Source organism: Kogia breviceps, chromosome 2 (assembly GCF_026419965.1).
Source record: "Kogia breviceps isolate mKogBre1 chromosome 2, mKogBre1 haplotype 1, whole genome shotgun sequence".
Lineage (NCBI taxonomy): Eukaryota > Metazoa > Chordata > Mammalia > Artiodactyla > Physeteridae > Kogia > Kogia breviceps.
The window spans coordinates 144,826,454-144,847,424 of NC_081311.1; the positions used below are offsets into that span (position 1 = coordinate 144,826,454).

The 20,971-nt window shown below is 36.7% G+C and overlaps 1 protein-coding gene across 2 annotated transcripts in view; it reads right to left on the bottom strand.

Annotated features, from left to right (window-relative positions):
* Nucleotides 1-20,971, bottom strand: part of LNPK (lunapark, ER junction formation factor) — an 85,142-nt gene that overhangs the window by 29,802 nt on the left and 34,369 nt on the right. For both annotated transcript variants that reach the window (XM_059055315.2, XM_059055316.2), the window contains exons 7-8: nucleotides 19,192-19,275; nucleotides 19,059-19,110 (exon numbers count right to left, since the gene is read on the bottom strand). In XM_059055315.2, coding sequence (XP_058911298.1) covers nucleotides 19,059-19,110; nucleotides 19,192-19,275 — 136 coding nt within the window. The remainder of the gene's footprint in view (nucleotides 1-19,058; nucleotides 19,111-19,191; nucleotides 19,276-20,971) is intronic.

Genomic DNA, 20,971 nt, shown 5'->3' on the forward strand with positions numbered 1-20,971 from the left:
GACATGTCTATAATTTTAAATTTAAAATGAAGCAGACTCAAAATGAGATTAAAAACTACTATTTTATGATAAACAAAAGGAAGAAAACAAAGTTTAAAATAATAAGACAGTTGTTAAAAGCATAGATTCTGAAATCAAACTGTCTTTATTTAAATTTTAGCTCCACCCTGTTTATTAGATGTGCATGCAGCCTTTTCCAAGTTGACATCTCTCAGTTCAGCTTCCTCACATAATGAGGATACTTACCTCCATGGTTGTTACAAAGAAAAAGGGCCTCATTTTTACTTGACCCTTTGCAGAATATGACAATGGATATCATCCCTACTTACACTTCAGCTTTTTAGATGCCAGTTTAGTTCGGCTTTTAACTTTGATCATTCTTTCTTTTTCCTGGGTTCCTCTTTCTCCATCTACACTTAAGTGTTAATATTCTTATACAGGGGTCCCTAACCACAGGGCCGCAGACCAGTATCGGTCCACGGCCTGTTAGGAACCGGGCCGCACAGCAGGAGGTGAGTGGCGAGCAAGAGAGTGAAGCTTCATCTGCCACTCCCCATTGCTCACATTACCACCTGAACCATACCCCCACCCCCTACCCCACCCCGGTCTGTGGAAAAATTGCCTTCCACGAAACCTGCCCGTGGTGCCAAAAAGGTTGGGGATAGCTGTTCTTATAGGTCCTTTTACTCTATTTTCTCTCCCTGGGCAATTTCACTCGATCCCATGGTTTCAATAAATATACCTGTACTTCCCAATGACTCCTAATCTGTATCTATAACCTCAACTTTTTTCTAAGCTCCATTTGAAATAATTAACTACCTATAAACCATATCACCTGGATTTAACTCCCACTCAACAGATCCAAAATCAAATTCATTATCTTCAACACAAACCTACTACTCTGATTCTTATGTTCCTTATCTTGCTTAAAACACTAACATCTAACCAGTTGCTCAAGCTAAAAATCTTTACTCCTCCTTCGACTCCACACTTTCCAAATCTAATAGCCATCAAGTCCTATCAATCTATTCTTAAATCTGAATTATCTCTTAAATCTCTTCCCTTTTCAACTTCTTTGCAATAATCTATCTAGTGTAGGCCCTTATCTCTTACCTATATTAGTTGGTATCCTAATTGATTTCCATGTGTTCAGCCTTGCTCTCTCCAATCCATTCTCCATGTTACAAAAAAGAAAAAAACAAAACCAAACAAAAGCGTTCTTTCTAAAATGCAAAGCCTCCAGTGGTTCCCATGTCGCATATAAGATAAAGTCCCAAACTCTGTAATGCTGCATACAAAATCCTTTGTAATTATCCCTCCCTCACATAAACCTTTTTCAGGCATATGGCAGTATTTGCAGTTCCTCAAGGTACCAAGGTCTCTTCTTGGTACCTTAGAGTAGACCTATAGAGTCCTTTCCCACCATGTTCTCAAAGCAAATTGCTATTAAAACATGTGCATTGTGATTTGTGACGAACTTCACCGTGGTCCTTGGTATGTTAAGATTTACATGTGCATAACTTTCTTAACCAAGAGCTAATAGACAGGAACTGCATCTTTATAGCCCCAGGATGTGGCAAGGTACCGGCACAGAGTATGAGCTTAATAAAGTCTATGAAACAAATTTATGTTCCTCCTGCACTTTAATAACGAACTTCCAACTGCCTATTACCCAACTTACGTGGTATAGTAGGCAGAATAAAGGCCTCCCAAACACATCCATGTCCTTATCCCCAGAAAATATAAATGTTATGTTACATGCAAGAATAAGTAAGGCTGTACATGGAATAAGACTGTTAATCAACTGAATTTTTGTTGCCTGCTACATTGAGAATTTTAGCCTAATTTCAGGAGACCATACAAAAAAGCTATCTTCAAGCAGAAAATTTTCTAATAATATATACCACTTGCCAGCCTTTAGTTGAGTTTATTTTGTTGCTCTGCTTTTTAAAGAACTATTAAGCAAAATGTACTCTTAATTTATCGAAACAGTTATTTTTTTTCATCACCTTGATGGTTTATTTCTACTCTAGTTTGTCTCCAACCTCTCTCAATTTTAAACAACTTGCACCTTGCAGTTCACCAAGGTCTCATTTGGTTAATCACTTTTTTACAACATTTAAACAAAATTTATGAATTCTTTAAAAAAGTTTCCTTTTATTTCCTTTGACAACACACTTATTAAGCAACCACTATGAGTAAAGCACTACTGAATGGAATTCAGAGTTGCAATATAAAGGTGGCAAGCAAAGATAACACAAAATTATAACATACACTAATGCAAGGTAAGTGCCACAAAAAAAGGAAACAACAAAGTACCATGAAGGGTTCAGGAAGGGGGAAATTAAAATCAGTGATGGGATGAAGAAAGGTTTCATGGTAATGTTGGCATTTAAGATGAACACAGAAAAATGATGGGGATAGAAATGCCTTTGTTACCTGTATTAAGGCATACGTGGCCGTTTTAAAATAAGAGTCCAAAATTATTTGAGTCACCTCCATTTAAATAGGAGAAGGAGAATGCCTATGTCCCCTCCCTTGAATCTGTACTACTGCTGCTTGACCAAGAGAATACAGGTGTGCCAGCTTTCAAAACTACTTTCTGTCTTTTCGGTGGCTTGCTTTTAGAACCCAGCACCATATTAGACGCAAGTCCAAGTGGCTCCATTAAAGAGGTCCATGTGGAGAGGAACCAGTGGCCAGCACCAATTTGTCTGTCATGTGAGTAGCCATCCTGGTAGTAGATCCTCCATCCCCAATCAGGTAGCTCCAACCCATATGGGGCAGAGATGAGATGTTTCTACCAAACTCTGCCGAAATTGTAAATTCATGAGCAAAACAAATGAATGCTGTCTTAAGACACTAAGTTTTGGAGTGGTTTGTAATATAATAGATAACTACAACAGTATAGCTGTAACACGTAAGAACACCCAAAAAAGTGCATTTGCTATTTTGTTTTCACAGATTTTCTTTATCAAATGTACATCCCCCAAAACAGCAAAGTATGAAGTATCACTCCATTTACTATTAATAGCAAAAAAGATTCATGACTTTTACTTTAATCTTCCATATATGCCATGGAACACAAGTGAGTAAACTCTAAAAGCCTACTTAAATAAGTCGTAATCCACTTGCTAGGACCATTAACTTTTTTTCAATGCTTTTCGATTTCAAACTTAGCTGTGGCAGGATATAACTGACTTTCCTTTTGTTAAACTTCCCTAGTACAAGATGCACTTGTACACTAAATCCCATCCCCTCTTGCCTCCTCATGGATGGTTCTCCATCAACTGTCCCCACTCTCTCCATCATCAATTATTCCATGTCTTCTAGGCCATTCCCAGTAGCACATAAACATGCACATGCTATCATTTCTTTCATACATCATGCTCACTCATACACACAAAATGCTTCCCCCTCCAGCTACCCATTTTTTCAATTCCCTTTACTCAAAAGAACTGCCTCTTCTCATTGTCTACAACTTCTCTACTCCCTTACTTTCTTAAATCTACTCTAAACAGGCTTTTACTCCACTCCTCTACCAAAACTATTCTTCTCAAGGTCACCAAGTTCCTCAACATTGCTAAAAACTATGGTCAATTTTCCACCCTCAACTTACTTGGCAGCAATATGTGTCACAGATGATCATGACCCAGAAACTTCAATTAGTGTCCAGGACACCACACACTCTTGGGATTTCATCTCACTGACCACTTCTTCTCACTTTCTTTTTCTGGTTCTTCTTCATTACTCTGAATATCTTAATGTTAGAGTACCCTAGGGTGGCCTTGGTCCTTTTCTCTTCTTTCTCCACATTTACATCATTGATAATCTCATCTGGTTTCATGATTTTAATAGATACCATCCAAATACTGATGACACCCAAATTTATATCTCCAACCCACATAATTCCTGTTTGCCAGACTCATATTCAACTACTTCCTTAGAATCCCCACTTGGACATCTGTCTAATAGGCATCTCAAACATACATATCCAAAATCAAACCCTGTTCTTCACCACCTCACCTGAAACCCCATCCAAAAAGTGCTCCTCTTGTAATTTCTACCATCTCAGTAAATGGAAACTCTATCTTCCCAGTTACTCAGGCCAAAATCCCGAAGGTCACCTCTGACTCCTCTGTCTCTGACCCAATATCCAATCCATCAGGAAATCTTTTCGGTTCCAACTTTAAAATATATGCAGAATCTTAAACCACCTCTTATGTTACTAAACAAAGGTTCAAGCCACCATCACTGCCTTCCTAGATAACTGCAAGAGCTTCCTAAGTACTTTCCCTGCTTCCACCTTTGCTTCCTTTGCAGCCTCAACACAGTCACCTTCCTTTTAAAACATAATTTAAATCATGTCAATCCTCTGCTCAAAATAAAAAACAAAATTTTTTTAAAATTGAAAACTGAAGTTCTTACAGTGGTCTACATTCTACAAGACCCTACATGATATGTCCCTTTGCTACTTCTCTTACTGCCTCTCCTACTATTCTCCCCATTGTTCAATCCAGTCCAGCCATATTGGCCTCCATGCTATTTCTAGAGTAATCTAGGCATGCTTTCTACTCAATCTCTGCACTTACTGATCCTTCTGTCTGGAATGTACTTCCCTCAGATATCTGCATGACTCATTCCCTCACCTCTTTCATGACTTTGATCAAATGTCACCTTATCAATGTGGCCTTCCCTGACAACCCTATTTAATGCTTCAACCCACCCTCACTGAAGACAGTCCCTATACATCATCCTTTCTTCATTTTCCTCCACCTAACACTATACAGATAAACAGATAGATAAAATTGTCTAACCCTAGAACATGCACAAAAGGAAAATTTTTTTTCTTTTGTTTACTACTATGACCTCAGGGCCTAAAACAATGCCTGACAGCACACACTCAATAAACATTTACTGGAAAAAACGAAAACAAATGAATAAATCAGAAATTAGTATATACAAGTCAAATTTATTCCCATATACCAATTAAAACCTTAAAAAGGGGGCTTCCCTGGTGGCACAGTGGTTGGGAGTCCGCCTGCCAATGCAGGGGACACAGGTTCGTGCCCCGGTCCGGGAGGATCCCACATGCCATGGAGCGGCTGGGCCCGTGAGCCATGGCCGCTGAGCCTGTGCGTCCAGAGCCTGTGCTCCGCAAAGGGAGAAGCCACAACAGTGAGAGGCCCGCGTACCGCAAACAAAACAAAACAAAACAAAACAAAAAAACAAGAAAACCTTAAAAAGGAGGTCCTCCCCAAGGACTGAGGAGTCCGATCCCCACACTGGGCTCTGCAGCCCAGTGGTCCTGCACCAAGATGAGCCCCCAAAATGTCTGACTTTGAAAACCAGCAGGGTTCACATTTTGGAGAGCCAGAGGGCTGTAGGAAACTGAGACTGCTCTTAAAGGATGCAGGCAAAAACTCACTCAATCTGAATTCAAGCAGAAAGGCAGCAATGTGAAAGGTGCCAGGGTCAGACCTACTTGCCGATCTTAGAAAGCCTCCTGCTAGGACTCCCCCTAGGAACTGGATGTTGGCAGCAACCACTTATGTGATCTCATATTACCTAGATGACACCAGAACTGGCAGGCATGCTCTGGAATCCTTCCTCGAGCCTATTAGCACCAGGGGCCTGCCTCGCCTACCAGTGTGCTCACATCAGTTGCCTGCCACCAGGCCTCACAGCCAGATGTGCTGGGGGGCCTGCACTGCCCACCAATGTATCCCCTGTAATAGCACAAAGCAGGTCCTCTCAGCCAGCTGGCCCAGGGGCCAGCCCCGCATACCAGCAAACCCACAGCAGTTAGCCCCACAACAAGAGAAAGGTGCACACAGCCCACATAGGATACACCCCTGAAGCATCTGGCTCTGGTGGACAGAAGAGAGCATGTGCCTGGGCCCCACAGGACACCTCCTACATAAGACCACTTCTCCAAGATCAGGAAATGTAACGGGTCTACCTAATACAAAGAAATAAACACAGAGAATTAGGCAAAGTGAGAAGACAGAGAAGTATGTTCCAAATGAAAGAACAAGACCAATCTCAGAAATTAAATGAAATGGAGATAAACAATCTATCTATCTATCAAGGTAATGATCATAAAGATGCTCACGAAACTCAGTGGATGACCACAGTGAGAACTTTAGCAGAGTAAGAAAATACTTTAAAAAATCAGAGCTGAAGAATACAATAACTGAGATGAAAAACACACTAGAGGGAATCAATGGAAAATTAGATGATACAAAAGAATAGACTAGTGATCCGAAAGACAGAGTAGTGGAAATCACCCAAACTGAACAGAAAAAAAAAAAAAAAAGAACTCAGAAATATGAGAATAGTTTAAGGGACTTCTGGGACAACATCAAGCATACCAACAATCACATTACATGAATTCCAGAAGGAAGAGAGAGAGAGAAAGGGGCAGAGAAATTATCTGAAGAAATAATAGCTGAAAACTTCCCCAATGTGAGGAAGGAAACAGACATCCAGGCCCTGGAAGCACAGACAGTCCCAAACAAGATGAACTCAAAGAGGTCCACACCAAGACACATTATACTTAAAATGTCAAAAGAGAAAGACAATGAGAGAATCTTAAAAGCATCAGAGAAAAACAACTAGTTATACGTAAGAGAGCCCCCATAGGACTATCAGCTGACTTGTCAGCAGAAACTTTGCAGGCCAGAAGGGAGTGGCATAATATATTCAAAGTACTGGAGAAAAAAAGAAACAACCAAGAATACTCTACCCAGCAAAGTTATCATTCAGAATTGAAGGAGAGGTAGAGTTTTATAGACAGCAAAAGCTAGAGGAGTTCATCACCACTAAACCGACCTTATGAGAAACATTAAAGGGACTTCTCTAAGTGGAAAAGAAAAAGTCACATTAGAAATAAGAAAATTCTGAAAGAAAAATCTCACCACTAAAGACAAACATATAGTGAAAAGTAGTGGATCAATCACTTATAAAGCTAGTAGAAATGATGAAAGGCAAAAGTAGTAAAATCATCTATATCTATGTAGTTAAGGGATACACAAAATAAAAGATGTAAATTCAAAACATAAAACATGATGGGGGGCTAAAAGTGTAGGACTTTTAGAAAGTGTTTGAACTTAAAACAGGATCATCAACTTAAAATAGACAGCTATATACATAGGTCATTATATATGAACCTCATGGTACCTAAAACCAAAACACAAAAACAAAACAAAGGAATCCAAACATAACATTAAGGATATTCATCAAATCACAAGGGAAGAAAGTAAGAGAAGAAGAAAGAAACAAAGAAGAACTATAAAAACAACCAAAAAACAATAAACAGAATGGCATTAAGTACATACCGATCAATAATTACTTTAAATGTAAATGGACAAAGTGCTCTAATCAAAAGACAATGGATGGCTGAATGGATCAAAAAATCAAGACCAGGACTTCCCTGGTGGCGCAGTGGTTAAGAATGCACCTGCCAATGCAGGGGACACAGGTTCAATCTCTTGTCCGGGAAGGTCCCACATGCCATGGAGCAACTAAGCCCGTGTGCCACAACTACTGAGCCTGTGCTCCAGAGCCATGAGCCACAACTACTGGCCCATGCGCCACAACTACTGAAGCCCATGCACCTAGAGCCCATGCTCTGCAACAAGAGAAGCCACTGTACTGAAAAGCCCATGCACCACAACGAAGAGTAACCCCCACTCAACGCAACTAGAGAAAGCCTGCACGCAGCAAAGACCCAATGCAGTCAAAAATAATTATTTAAAAAAAGAACACTAGCAACCAAATTGAACAATATATTAGAAGGATCATAAACCATGATCAAGTGGGGTTTAAACCAAGGATGCAAGGAAGGTTCAATATCCACAAATCAATTAATCTGACACACCACGTTAACAAAACAAAAGATAAAAATTCTGATTATCTCAATACATGTAGAAAAAGCATTTGACAAAACCCAACATCCATTTATGATAAAAACTCTCAACAAAGTGGGTATAGTGGGAACATACCTCAATATGATAAATTCCATATATGACAAACCCAGACCTAAGACTCAACAGAGAAAGCTGAAAGCATTGCCTCTAAGATCAGGAATAAGACAAAAATGCCCACTCTCATCACGTTTATTCAACATGTATTGAAAGTCCTAGCCACAGCAAGCAGACAAGAGAAAGAAATAAAAAGCATCCAGGCTGCTGCCAGTGTCCCTGTCCTCACAGTGAGACACAGCCACCTCCCGTCTCTGTGGGAGACCCTCCAACACTAGCATGGTGTTATAGACTGGAAAAGTCTGGGTTTAAAATTAAAGAGATTAGGAGAGGACAGACAGCAGAAGCAAGAAGAACTACAATCCTGCAGCCTGTGGAACAAAAACCACATTCACAGAAAGACAGACAAGGTGAAAAGGCAGAGGGCTACGTACCAGATGAAGGAACAAGATAAAACCCCAGAAAAACAACTAAATGAAGTGGAGATAGGCAACCTTCCAGAAAAAGAATTCAGAATAATGATAGTGATGATGATCCAGGACCTCGGAAAAAGAATGGAGGCAAAGACTCAGAAGATGAAAGAAATGTTTAACAAAGTCCTAGAAGAATTAAAGAACAGAGATGAACAATAAAATAACTGAAATGAAAAATACACTAGAAGGAATCAATAGCAGAATAACTGAGGCAGAAGAACAGATAAATGACCTGGAAGACAGAATGGTGGAATTCACTGCTGTGGAACAGAATAAAGAAAAAAGAATGAAAAGAAATGAAGACAGCCTAAGAGACCTCTGGGACAACATTAAACCAACAACATTCACATTATACGGGTCTCAGAAGGAGAAGAGAGAGAGAAAAGACACGAGAAAATATTTGAAGAGATAATAGTCGAAAACTTCCCTAACATGGGAAAGGAAATAGCCACCCATGTCCAGGAAGCGCAGAGAGTCCCATACAGGATAAACCCAAGGAGACACATGCCAAGACACACAGTAATCAAATTGGCAAAAATTAAAGACAAAGAAAAGTTATTGAAAGCAACAAGGGAAAAACAACAAATAACATACAAGGGAACTCCCATAAGGTTAACAGTTAATTACTCAGCAGAAACTCTACAAGCCATAAGGGAGTGGACATGACATATTTAAAGTGATGAAAGGGAAGAACCTACAGCCATATTACTCTACCCTGCAAGGATCTCATTCAGATTCGATGGAGAAATCAAAAGCTTTCCAGACAAATAAAAGCTAAGAGAATTCAGCACCACCAAAGCACCTCTACAATAAATGCTAAAAGAACTTCTCTAAGTGGGAAACACAAGAGAAGAAAAGGACCTACAAAACCTAACCCAAGGGCTTCCCTGGTGGCACAGTGGTTGCAACTCCACCTGCTGATGCAGGGGACGCGGGTTCGTGCCCCAGTCCGAGAGGATCCCAAATGCCGCAGAGCGGCTAGGCCCGTGAGCAATGGCCACTGAGCCTGTGTGTCCAGAGCCTGTGCTCCGCAATGGGAGAGACCACAACAGTGAGAGGCCTGCGTACCGCAAAAAACAAACAAACAAACAAACCCAGAACAATTAACAAAATGGTAATAGGAACATACATATCAATAATTACCTTAAATGTGAATGGATTAAATGCTCCAACCAAAAGACACAGGCTCACTGAATGGATACAAAAACAAGACCCATATATATGCTGTCTCCAAGAGACCCACTTCAGACCTAGGGACACATACAAACTGAAACTGAGGGGATGGAAAAAGGTATTCCATGCAAATGGAAATCAAAAGAAAGCTGGAGTAGCGATACTCATATCAGATAAAATAGACTTTAAAATAAAAACTGTTAAAAGAGACAAGGAAGGACACTACATAATGATCAAGGGATCAATCCAAGAAGAAGATATAACAATTATAAATATATATGCATCCAACATAGGAGCACCTCAATACATAAGACAACTGCTAACAGCTATAAAAGAGGAAATCGACAGTAACACAATAATAGTGGGGGACTTTAACACCTCACTTACATCAATGGACAGATCATCCAAACAGAAAATTACTAAGGAAACACAAGCTTTAAATGATACAAGAGACCAGATAGATTTAATTGATATTTATAGGACATTCCATCCAAAAACAGCAGATTACACTTTTTTCTCAAGTACGCATGGAACATTCTCCAGGATAGATCACATCTTGGGTCATAAACCAAGCCTCAGTAAATTTAAGAAAACTGAAATCATATTAAGCATCTTTTCTGAACACAATGCTTTGAAATTAGAAATCAGTTATAGGGAAAAAAACATAAAAATCACAAACACATGGAGGCTAAACAATACGTTACTAAATAACTAAGAGATCACTGAAGAAATCCGAAAGGAAATCAAAAAATAACTAGAGACAAATGACAATGGAAACACGATGATCCAAAACCTATGGCATGCAGCAAAAGCAGTTCTAAGAGGAAAGTTTATAACAATACAATCCTACTTCAAGAAACAACAAATATTTCAAATAAACAATCTAACCTTACACCTAAAAGAACTAGAAAAAGAAGAACAAACAAAACCCAAACTTAGTAGAAGGAAAGAAATCATAAAGATCAAAGCAGAAATAAATGAAATAGAAACCAAGAAAACAATAGCAAAGATCAATAAAACTAAAAGCTTGTTCCTTGAGAAGATAAACAAAAATGATAAACCTTTAGCCAGACTCATCAAGAAAAAGAGGGAGAGGACTCAAATCAATTAGAAACGAGAAAGAAGTTACAACAGACACCACAGAAATACAAAGCATCCTAAGAGACCACTACAAGCAACTCTATGCCAATAAAATGGACAACCTGAAATAAATGGACAAATTCTTAGAAAGGTATATAACCTTCTAAGACTGAACCAGGAAGAAATAGAAAATATGAACAGACCAATCACAAGTAATGAAATTGAAAGTGATTAAAAATCTTCCAACAAACAAAAGTCCAGGACCAGATGGCTTCACAGGTGAATTCTATCAAACATTTAGAGAAGAGCTAACACCCATCCTTCTCAAACTCTTCCAAAAATTTGCAGAGGAAGGAACACTCCCAAACTCATTCTATGAGGCCACCATCACCCTGATACCAAAACCAGACAAAGATACTACAAAAAAAGAAAATTACAGACCAATATCACTGATGAACACAGATGCAAAAATCCTCAACAAAATATTAGCAAACAGAATCCAACAACACATTAAAAGGATCATACACCGTGATCAAGTGGGATTTATCCCAGGGATGCAAGGATTCTTCAATATACACAAATCAATCAATGTGATACACCATATTAACAAATTGAAGATAAAAAACCGTATGATCATCTCAATAGATGCAGAAAACGCTTTTGACAAAATTCAACACCCATTTATGATAAAAACTCTCCAGAAAGTGGGCATAGAGGAACTTACCTCAACATAATAAAGGCCATATATGACAAACCCACAGCAAACATCATTCTCAATGGTGAAAAACTGAAAGCATTTCCTCTAAGATCAGGAAAAAAACAAGAATGTCCACTCTCACCACTATTATTCAACATAGTTTTGGAAATCCTAGCCATGGCAATCAGAGAAGAAAAATAAATAAAAGGAATACAAATTGGAAAAGAAGTAAAACTGTTACTCTTTGCAGATGACATGATACTACACCCAGAGAATCCTAAAGATGCCACCAGAAAACTACTAGAGCTAATCAATGAATTTGGTAAAGTACCAGGATAGAAAATTAATGCACAGAAATCTCTTGCATTCCTATACACTAATGATGAAAAATCTGAAAGGGAAATTAAGGAAACACTGCCATTTACCATTGCACCAAAAACAATAAAATACCTAGGAATAAACCTACCTAGGGAGACAAAGACCTGTATGCAGAAAACTATAAGACACTGATGAAAGAAATTAAAGATGAAATAAATAGATGGAGAGATATACCATGTTCTTGGATTGGAAGAATCAATACTGTGAAAATGACTACACTACCCAATGCAATCTACAGATTCAATGCAATCCCTATCAAATCACCAGTGGCATTTTTTACAGAACTAGAACAAAAAATCTTAAAATTTGTATGGAGAAACAAAAGACCCCAAATAGCCAAAGCCATCTTGAGGGAAAAAAAAACGGAGCTGGAGGAATCAGGCTCCTGGACTTCAGACTATACTACAAAGCTACAGTAATCAAGACAGTATGGTATGGGCACAAAAACATAAATATAGATCAATGAAACAAGATAGAAAGCCCAGAGATAACCCCACACACATATGGTCACCTTATTTTTGATAAAGGAAGCAAGAATATGCAATGGAGAAAAAACAGTCTCTTCAATAAGTGGTGCTGGGATAACTCCACAGCTACATGTAAATTAATGAAATTAGAAGACTCTTTAACACCATATACAAAAATAAACTCGAAATGGATTAGTGACCTAAATGTAAGACTGGACACTATAAAACTCTTAGAGGAAAACATAGGAAGAACACTCTTTGACATAAATCACAGCAAGACATTTTCTGATCCACCTCCTAGAGTAATGGAAATAAAAACAAAAATAAACAAATGGGACCTAATGAAACTTAAAAGTTTTTACACAGCAAAGGAAGCTACAAACAAGACAAAAGGACAACCCTCAGAATGGGAGAAAATATTTGAAAACAAATCAATGGACAAAGGATTAATCTCCAAAATATATAAACAGCTCATGCAGCTCAATATTAAAAAAACAAACAACCCAATCAAAAAATGGGCAGAAGACCTAACCAGACATTTCTTCAAAGACATACAGATGGCCAAGAAGCACATGAAAAGCTGCTTAACATCACTAATTATTAAAGAAATGCAAATCAAAACTACAATGAGGTATCACCTCACACCAGTTAGAATAGGCATCACCAGAAAATCTATAAACAACAAATGCTGGAGAGGGTGTAGAGAAAAGGGAACCCTCTTGTACTGTTGGTGGGAATGTAAATTGATACAGTCACTATGGAGAACAGTATGGAGGTTCCTTAAAAAACTAAAAATAGAATTACCATATGACCCAGCAATCCCATTACTGGGCATATACCCAGGGAAAACCGTAATTCAAAAAGACACATGCAGGGCTTCCCTGGTGGCGCAGTGGTTGAGAATCCGCCTGCCGATGCAGGGGTCACGGGTTCGTGCCCTGGTCCGGGAAGATCCCACATGCCGCGGAGCAACTAAGCCCGTGAGCCATGGCCGCTAGGCCTGCGCGTCCGGAGCCTGTGCTCCGCAACGGGAGAGGCCACAGCAGTGAGAGGCCCGCATACCACCAAAAAAAAAAAAAAAGACACATGCACCCCAATGTTCATTGCAGCACTATTTATAATAGCCAGGACATGGAAGCAACCTAAATGCCCATCAACAGATGAATGGATAAAGAAGATGTGGTACATATATACAATGGAATATTACTCAGCCATTAAAAGGAACGAAATTGGGTCATTTGTAGAGACGTGGATGGACCTAGAGACTGTTATACAGAGTGAAGTAAGTCAGAAAGAGAAAAACAAATATCGTATATTAACGCATATATGTGGAACCCAGAAAAATGGTACAGATGAACCGGTTTGCAGGGCAGAAATTGAGACACAGATGCAGAGAACAAACGTATGGACACCAAGGGGGGGAAAGTGGCTGGGAGTGTGTGTGATGAATTCGGAGATTGGGATTGACATGTATACACTGATGTGTATAAAACTGATGACTAATAAGAAACTGCTGCATAAAAAAATAAATTAAGTTCAAAAAAATAATAATAAATAAAAATAAAGAGATTAGGAGCAGTTGCTCTACTGACTTGCTCTATTTAAAAAAAAAGCATTCAAATTGGATAGGAAGAAGTCACTGTCACTATTTGCAGATAACATATTGTATATACAAAACCCTAAAGACATCACCAAAAAACTTTTAGAACTCATTAATGAATTCCGGAAAGTTGAAGGATACATAATTAATATACAGAAATCTGTTTCATTTCTATTCACTAATAATGAACTAGCAGAAAGGGATAAAAAGAGAAAACAATCCCATTTATAATTGCATCAAAAAGAATAAAATAGCTAGGAATAAATTTAACCAAGAAGGTGAAAGACCTATACTCTGAAAACTATAAGACACCGATGAAAGAAATTGATAATGACACAAATAAATGGAAAGATATACCATGACCATGGGTTGAAAGAAGTGATACTGTTAAAATGTCCATACTATCTGAAGCAATCTACAAATTCAGTGCAATCCCTATCAAAATACCAAGGGCGTTTTTCACAGAACTAGAACAAATAATCCTAAAACTGGTAGGAACCACAAAAGACTCCAAATAGCCAAAGAAGAACAAAGCCAGAGTTACTGTGCTCCCAGAGTTCAAACTATACTACAAAGCTATAGTAATCAGAATAGTATTGTACTAGCACAAAAACAGTCACATTGATCAATGGAACAGAACAAAACCTAGAAATAAGCCCATGCTTATAGTCAATTAATCTACGACAAAGGAGGCAAAAATATAAAGTGGAGAAAGACCGTCTCTTCAATAAATAGTGTTGGGAAAATTGGACAGCTACATGCAAAAGTATCAAATACCATATACAAAAATAAACTCGAAATGGATTAAAGATGTAAGTATAAAATCTGAAACTATAAAACCCCTAGAAGAAAACATATGCAATAAACCCTTGACATCAGTTTTAGCAATGTCTTTTTGGATCTATCTCCTCAGGCAAAAGAAACAAAAGCAAGAATAAACAAATGGAACTAATCAAACTAAAAAGCTTTTGCACAGATAAGGAAACCAACAACAAAACACAAAGGTAACCTACTGAGTGGGAATAGATATTTGCAAATGATATATCGAATAAGGGATTAATATTCAAAATATCCAAAGAACATACACAACTCAATATCAAAAAACCAAGCAATCTGATTAAACAATAGGCAGAGAACTTGAACAGACATTTTTCCAAAGAAGACATACAGATGACGAACAGACACATGAAAAGATGCTCAATATCACTATCAGGAAAAAGCAAATCAAAATCACAATGAGATATCACCTCACACCTGTCAGAATGGCCATTACCAAAAAGACAACAAATAACAAGTATTGGCAAGGAGGAAAAAGGAACCCTGATACATTGTTGGTGGGAATGTAAATTGGTGTGGCCACGATGGAAAACAGTATGGAGCTGGCTCAAATAATAAAAATAGAAATACCAGAAGATCCAGCAATTCCACTCCTGGGTTTCTATCTGAAGAAAACAAAAATACTAATTTGAAAAGATATATGCACCTCTGTGTTCATTTCAGCATTATTTACAATAGCAAGTGTCCACCCATAGATAGGTAAAGAAGATGTGGTATGTATTTATGTATACAATGGAATATTACTCAGCCATAGAACAGAATGAAATCTTGCCATATACAACAACATGGATGGATCTAGGGGGTATTTTGCTAAGTGAAATAAGTCAGGCAAAGAAAGACAAAAACCAAATGATTTCACTTATATGTGTAATCTAAAAACCAAAACAAAGGAACAAACAAAACAAAACAGAAAGAGACTCACAGATACAGAGAACAAACTGGTAGCTGCCAGAGGGGAGGGGAGTTGGGGAATGGATGAAATAGGTGAAGGGGATTAAAAGGTACAAACTTCCAGTGACACAATAAATAAGTTGAGGGGATATAATATAGTGTACAGCATGGGGAATATAGTCAATAATATTATAACTCTGTATGGTGACAAATGGTTACTATACTTATTGTGGAGATCATTTTGTAATGCATGTAAATGTTGAATCACTATGTTGTACACCTGAAACCAATACTGTATGTCAACTATACTTCAATAATTAAAAAAAATAAATAAAAACACAAGAGATAAAAAATATGGTGGGGGGGCTGTGAGAGGCTGGCAGTCAGGTTAGTATTACGTTCAGTAAATATTATACTCCTTTTAGTGCTAAATCTAAGCAAATCAAAGAATACTATTCTCAAATTTTATAATGATTCTTAGTGTAATATATATCATTAACACCTAAATAATAAAAAAATAAAAGAAAGCTATCTACTACACATGAATCCAAGTTCTGGTTCAGAAAACATGCAAGAGAGCTAGTAAAATAAGGACACCACAATTAGATTCAGTTTGGAGAGCCACATATGTACATACATACATCCTTTAGTATTTTTTTCCCTTTTCTATTATTTAAGTTCAGAAATAGGTGAAAGAAACAAAAAGGAAAGAAAGGGGGAGGGAGAGAAGAAGGTGTTGGGGAGAAAGGAAGTGAGGAAGGAAGGAAGGAAGGGAGGGAGGGACTGACTGACTAACAATGTTTCAAAGCAAAGAAAGACAATTTTATGGGCTTCCCTGGTGGCACGGTGGTTAAGAATCCGCCTGTCAATGCAGGGGACACAGGCTCGAGCTCTGGTCCGTGAAGATTCCCACATGCCGCGGGGCAACTAAGCCCGTGCGTCACAACTACTGAGGCTAGAACTACTGAGGCTCTAGAGCCCGTGCTCTGCAACAAAAGAAGTCACCACAATGAGAAGCCCGCGCACTGCAAGGAAGAGTAGCCCCTGCTTGCCACCACTAGAGAAAGCCCGCATGCAGCAACGAAGACCCAACACAGCCAAAAATAAATAAATAAATAAATTTTTTTAAAAAATTAAAAAATAATAATAATAAAGACAATTTTAAACTCACAGAAACACAGAACTTAAACATAAATAAAATGTATGACGAAGTCACCTATAATAACAAGATAAAATTAAACAAGGAACTAAATTATAATTCTCAAAAAGTAGAATAAAGTTGAGACACAGTTTAGAAATTTTTTTAAATAGGGAAAAAAGTTCCAAATAGCAATTAATATCTACAGACCCAGAAAAGTTAGGAATACTAGAATAGTGTACCCCAGAATAAATATTTTTTTAAAAATAGGTTATAAGCTTCTTAAGGTCAAAAACCATATTACATTCATCTCTTTATTCCCCATGATATCTACACATAAGAGTTACTTAATACTTTCTTTGAAGTGAATGATGCATTTATATTATAGCTAAATTAGGAAGAATAGTTAATTCTCCCTAAAAGAATATCCAAAAGCAGTGCTGCAGGAATCCAAAGTAGAGAGACCAGAAATGGTTTTTCTATAGTTACAATATGACAGCAGAAGAAAAAAATTGGGGCTTCAAAAGTTTCTAAGGAAAGATAAGTTTAGATTCTTAAAGGAACTAATGTTGCCTAATATTAATAAATGCTTAAGAATGTCAATAAAGGGCATCATACATCTGTTCTTTTCTAATAAGAAAGAACAGATTTTTGTTAAAGTAACAGCAACAGCTTTCTGCAAAATATCACATTTTAAAAATATACTCACTAAGGTTATTCAAGAAGCACTTTTGGAAAGTTACTACCAGTCATACAAGTAAAAAGTATAGAAACCTGGTCTGCAGGCCAAAAAAAATTTTATAATTACTAGTAAGAAGTATAAATTATAGAAAAATTTAAACTGATTATGAAAGTGGGTGTTACATTGCAAGTATCTATGACTAATTTTCTTTTTTTCGGTAGCACAGTGCGGCCTGTGGGATCTTAGTTCTCCAACCAGGTGTTGAACTTGCACCCACTGCAGCTGGAAGGGCAGAGTTCTAATCACTGGACGTCCAGGGAATTCTCTATGATTAATTTATTTTAATCATATTTAAACTTTTATATAACTTTTGACAGACTTTTACATTTATCAAAAGAGCAGGCTAATATTTCTATAAATCAGAATCCTACTTATAAAAGATGGGAAACAGTGGGATTCTTCCCACATACCTCTGCCAATTAGAATACCTAAAATTATTATGGCTTATTTAGTACCCACGGTCTTTGTGGATATTTATAAAAGAACTGACTTCTCGAAGTTCTAAATGTCACCCTAACTTTATAAGCCAGGCTCCAATTCTGATGATTTATAAGAGTAGAAGTTAAATTTTTGTAGTAGTATATTCCATATACCAACAAAAGCCTTACAAACTACAGGCATACCTCGTTTTACCATGCTTCATTTTATTGTACTTTGGGAATACTGAGTTTTTTCAGAAAATGAATTTTACAAATTGAAGGTTTATGGAAACCCTGCATTGTCAGATGATGGTTAGCATTTTTTAGCAATAAAGTATTTTTTAATCAAGGTATGTACATTTTTTAGACATAATGCTATTACACACTTAATAGACTACAGTATAGTGTAAACATAACTTTAATACACACTGGGAAACCAAAAAGTGTGTGTGACTCACTTTATTGCAATATTCACTTTATTGGGGTGGTCTGGAACCAAACCTGTAATATCTGAGGTATGCCTCTTATTTTATTATACTCTAGAGTAGAGAACAAAAAAGGAAGCCAATGCAAACTCAAAAATATCTTTTCACATGCCAGTCTTGGGAATACTTTATGTAACCACTTAAAATAATAACATAATAGTAATGGTTTTACTAGTAATCTGGCAATATAACCTCAAAAAGAAGGAGTTAATGTTATTATATAGCAGTAATTCAATATTTTTTCTCATTTCTAAATTATTTTTTTCTCTTCCTAACAAAGTGTTACTTTAGAAGGAACTCAAGTTTGACAAAAATCTTCATTAAATTCCTCAAAAAATAAATCATAAAAATGTAGGAATTTTCATAATAGCAGATATTCCAGGAGACTCTTATTTAAAGGGGGGAAAAACCTTACAAAATATTGGTGAAATCACTTAAATTTCAAAAGATTAAAACTAATTATATATTTAATCTCAACAGATAATAACATCTTTACTCATCAACATATTTCTATAAAATCAAAATGAAATAAACTTATTGCCATCTATTTTAAGTCATATCCCAAATTACCAAATACAAATTAACATAAAAGCATACTACATAAGTTTTTCACACCTGTATCACGCTTTTGAACTCACTTGGGTAAATATGGATCTTTCCAACAGCAGCAGGAGTTTCTACAAAGTTATTTACCTTGTCCAGGTCTTGCAGTTAAAGTTGCTCCAGCAGATGGTGGCTCCAACTCCTGTCAAATACAATAATGTTATTACAGTGACCTACTACAATGTGCGATTTATAATAAAATAGTAGTGATATACAGCCTTACCTTTGCTTTCTTTGAGTCCGGATCAAACCTTTCAAGAATTAATTTAGCCGTTTTATAAGTTTCTTTTTCCATGACTTCTTCAAGCTGCAAACAAAAATTTCCAAAAGTTGTCACATTTTAAAACACACATACACTACTTACTTTTATAAGTCCTATTCAAAAAGTATTCAAGTACAAGGCTTAAAATAAACAGCACATAATATATCCAGATAGCATGAAAGACTTCCATATTCAAATAATTAAAAGCCAGATTTTAAAATGGCTTCTAACCTCTAATATGTTACTTGTATTTAACAGCTTTACTGTAAGGAAATACCAAATATTGCTAATTGTTTACATATAATGAGGAGAATAATTACATGCACCAACTTCAATAATGGAATGTGCAAAAATCTATCAGCCATCATTATTGGAAGTTATTAGACATGACAAGCGAATGACAGGCAATTCCTCAGATTTATTTCCTCCTAGCACTTAATGCTATTAATTTAAAGAAGGTCGTTAGCCAAGAGCTTTACAAAGTAAAATCTCTGTGCCAATTAACTGCTGTCAGCATCGATTTTAGATTATTTATTAGCAGAAGCAATTAGCTTGCTGCAAAATGCAGTGAAAACTCACTTAACTGGGAGAACAGCCATGCTCTCTCATGGAATTTGCTCAAATGACTTTAAAAGCTGAAGCTCCCCCTTTTTTACTTAGATTCAAACAACTTTAGAGAGAAAAAACTGAACATAATAAGAATTTAAGTAAAGATTTTACTGAGTTCTATGCTCACACTAGGGGCTGTAATTAAAGCACTTCATTATTACAGAATTTTATTTACAATGCACTCAAGTCACTTCATGGCTTAATATGTGGGTTTAATTTAAAAAGTAATCACTAGTAAAGTATTATTTTAGCAGTTACAGCCAAATATCAGAAAAAGTTTAGTACAAGACAGTCATAGTTATGACAAATAGCTAATATATAGAATAAAAATGCTTTTGCAAAACTTGGAAGAGGACCTTTTCCTTCTCAGTGACCATGGAGAGCCACTTAGATTCATTAAATGTCATGTTTATTCCAAAGGACATTTATTTTAGAATGCAAAGCAGAGAACATTTACCAAATTAAAATACAATTTAAAATATGCTGCCACAATAGTTAATAGATTCCTCATTAAAAACTCAATATAATACTTAAGAAGTGCTTAGATGAATGATTTATTAACCTTGGTTTAGTGAAACTAAAATATTTTTCTAATCATTTCAAAATAATGATAAATTCTCAAAACAAGCAAGTTTAAATTTCTGATGTAAAGAAAATGTTTGTAACATTACTACTTTAGGGTTGGGGAAAAACTTGGGATGGGGACAGAGAGAGGGCATGATAGAATCTATCCCCAAATCAACATAATCTACGTGAAATAGCAAAGAACTGAATCCCTGATCTCTACAAATTAATTTTTGATGGTCCAGACCAGTGCTGTAACAATAGAACTACATGTAATGATGGAAGTGGTTTATATCTGCACAATAGAGTAGCTACAATGCCATATGTGATAAATGATCACTTAAAATATTGCTTGTGCAACTGAGGTATGTCTATGTACATGTAAAGTATTTTAAATAAAAACATTTTAAAAAGCAAAAGATACAAATCCATTCTCTTTTTCTTTTGCATTTACTTTGAAAAATTCTTTTTTCACATAATAGCTTAATTAAAACATATATTCCTACTACATTTTAAGTGAATAATTTGTTTTATAAATAGGAAGACATCTGATCAGTGGGAAGAATAC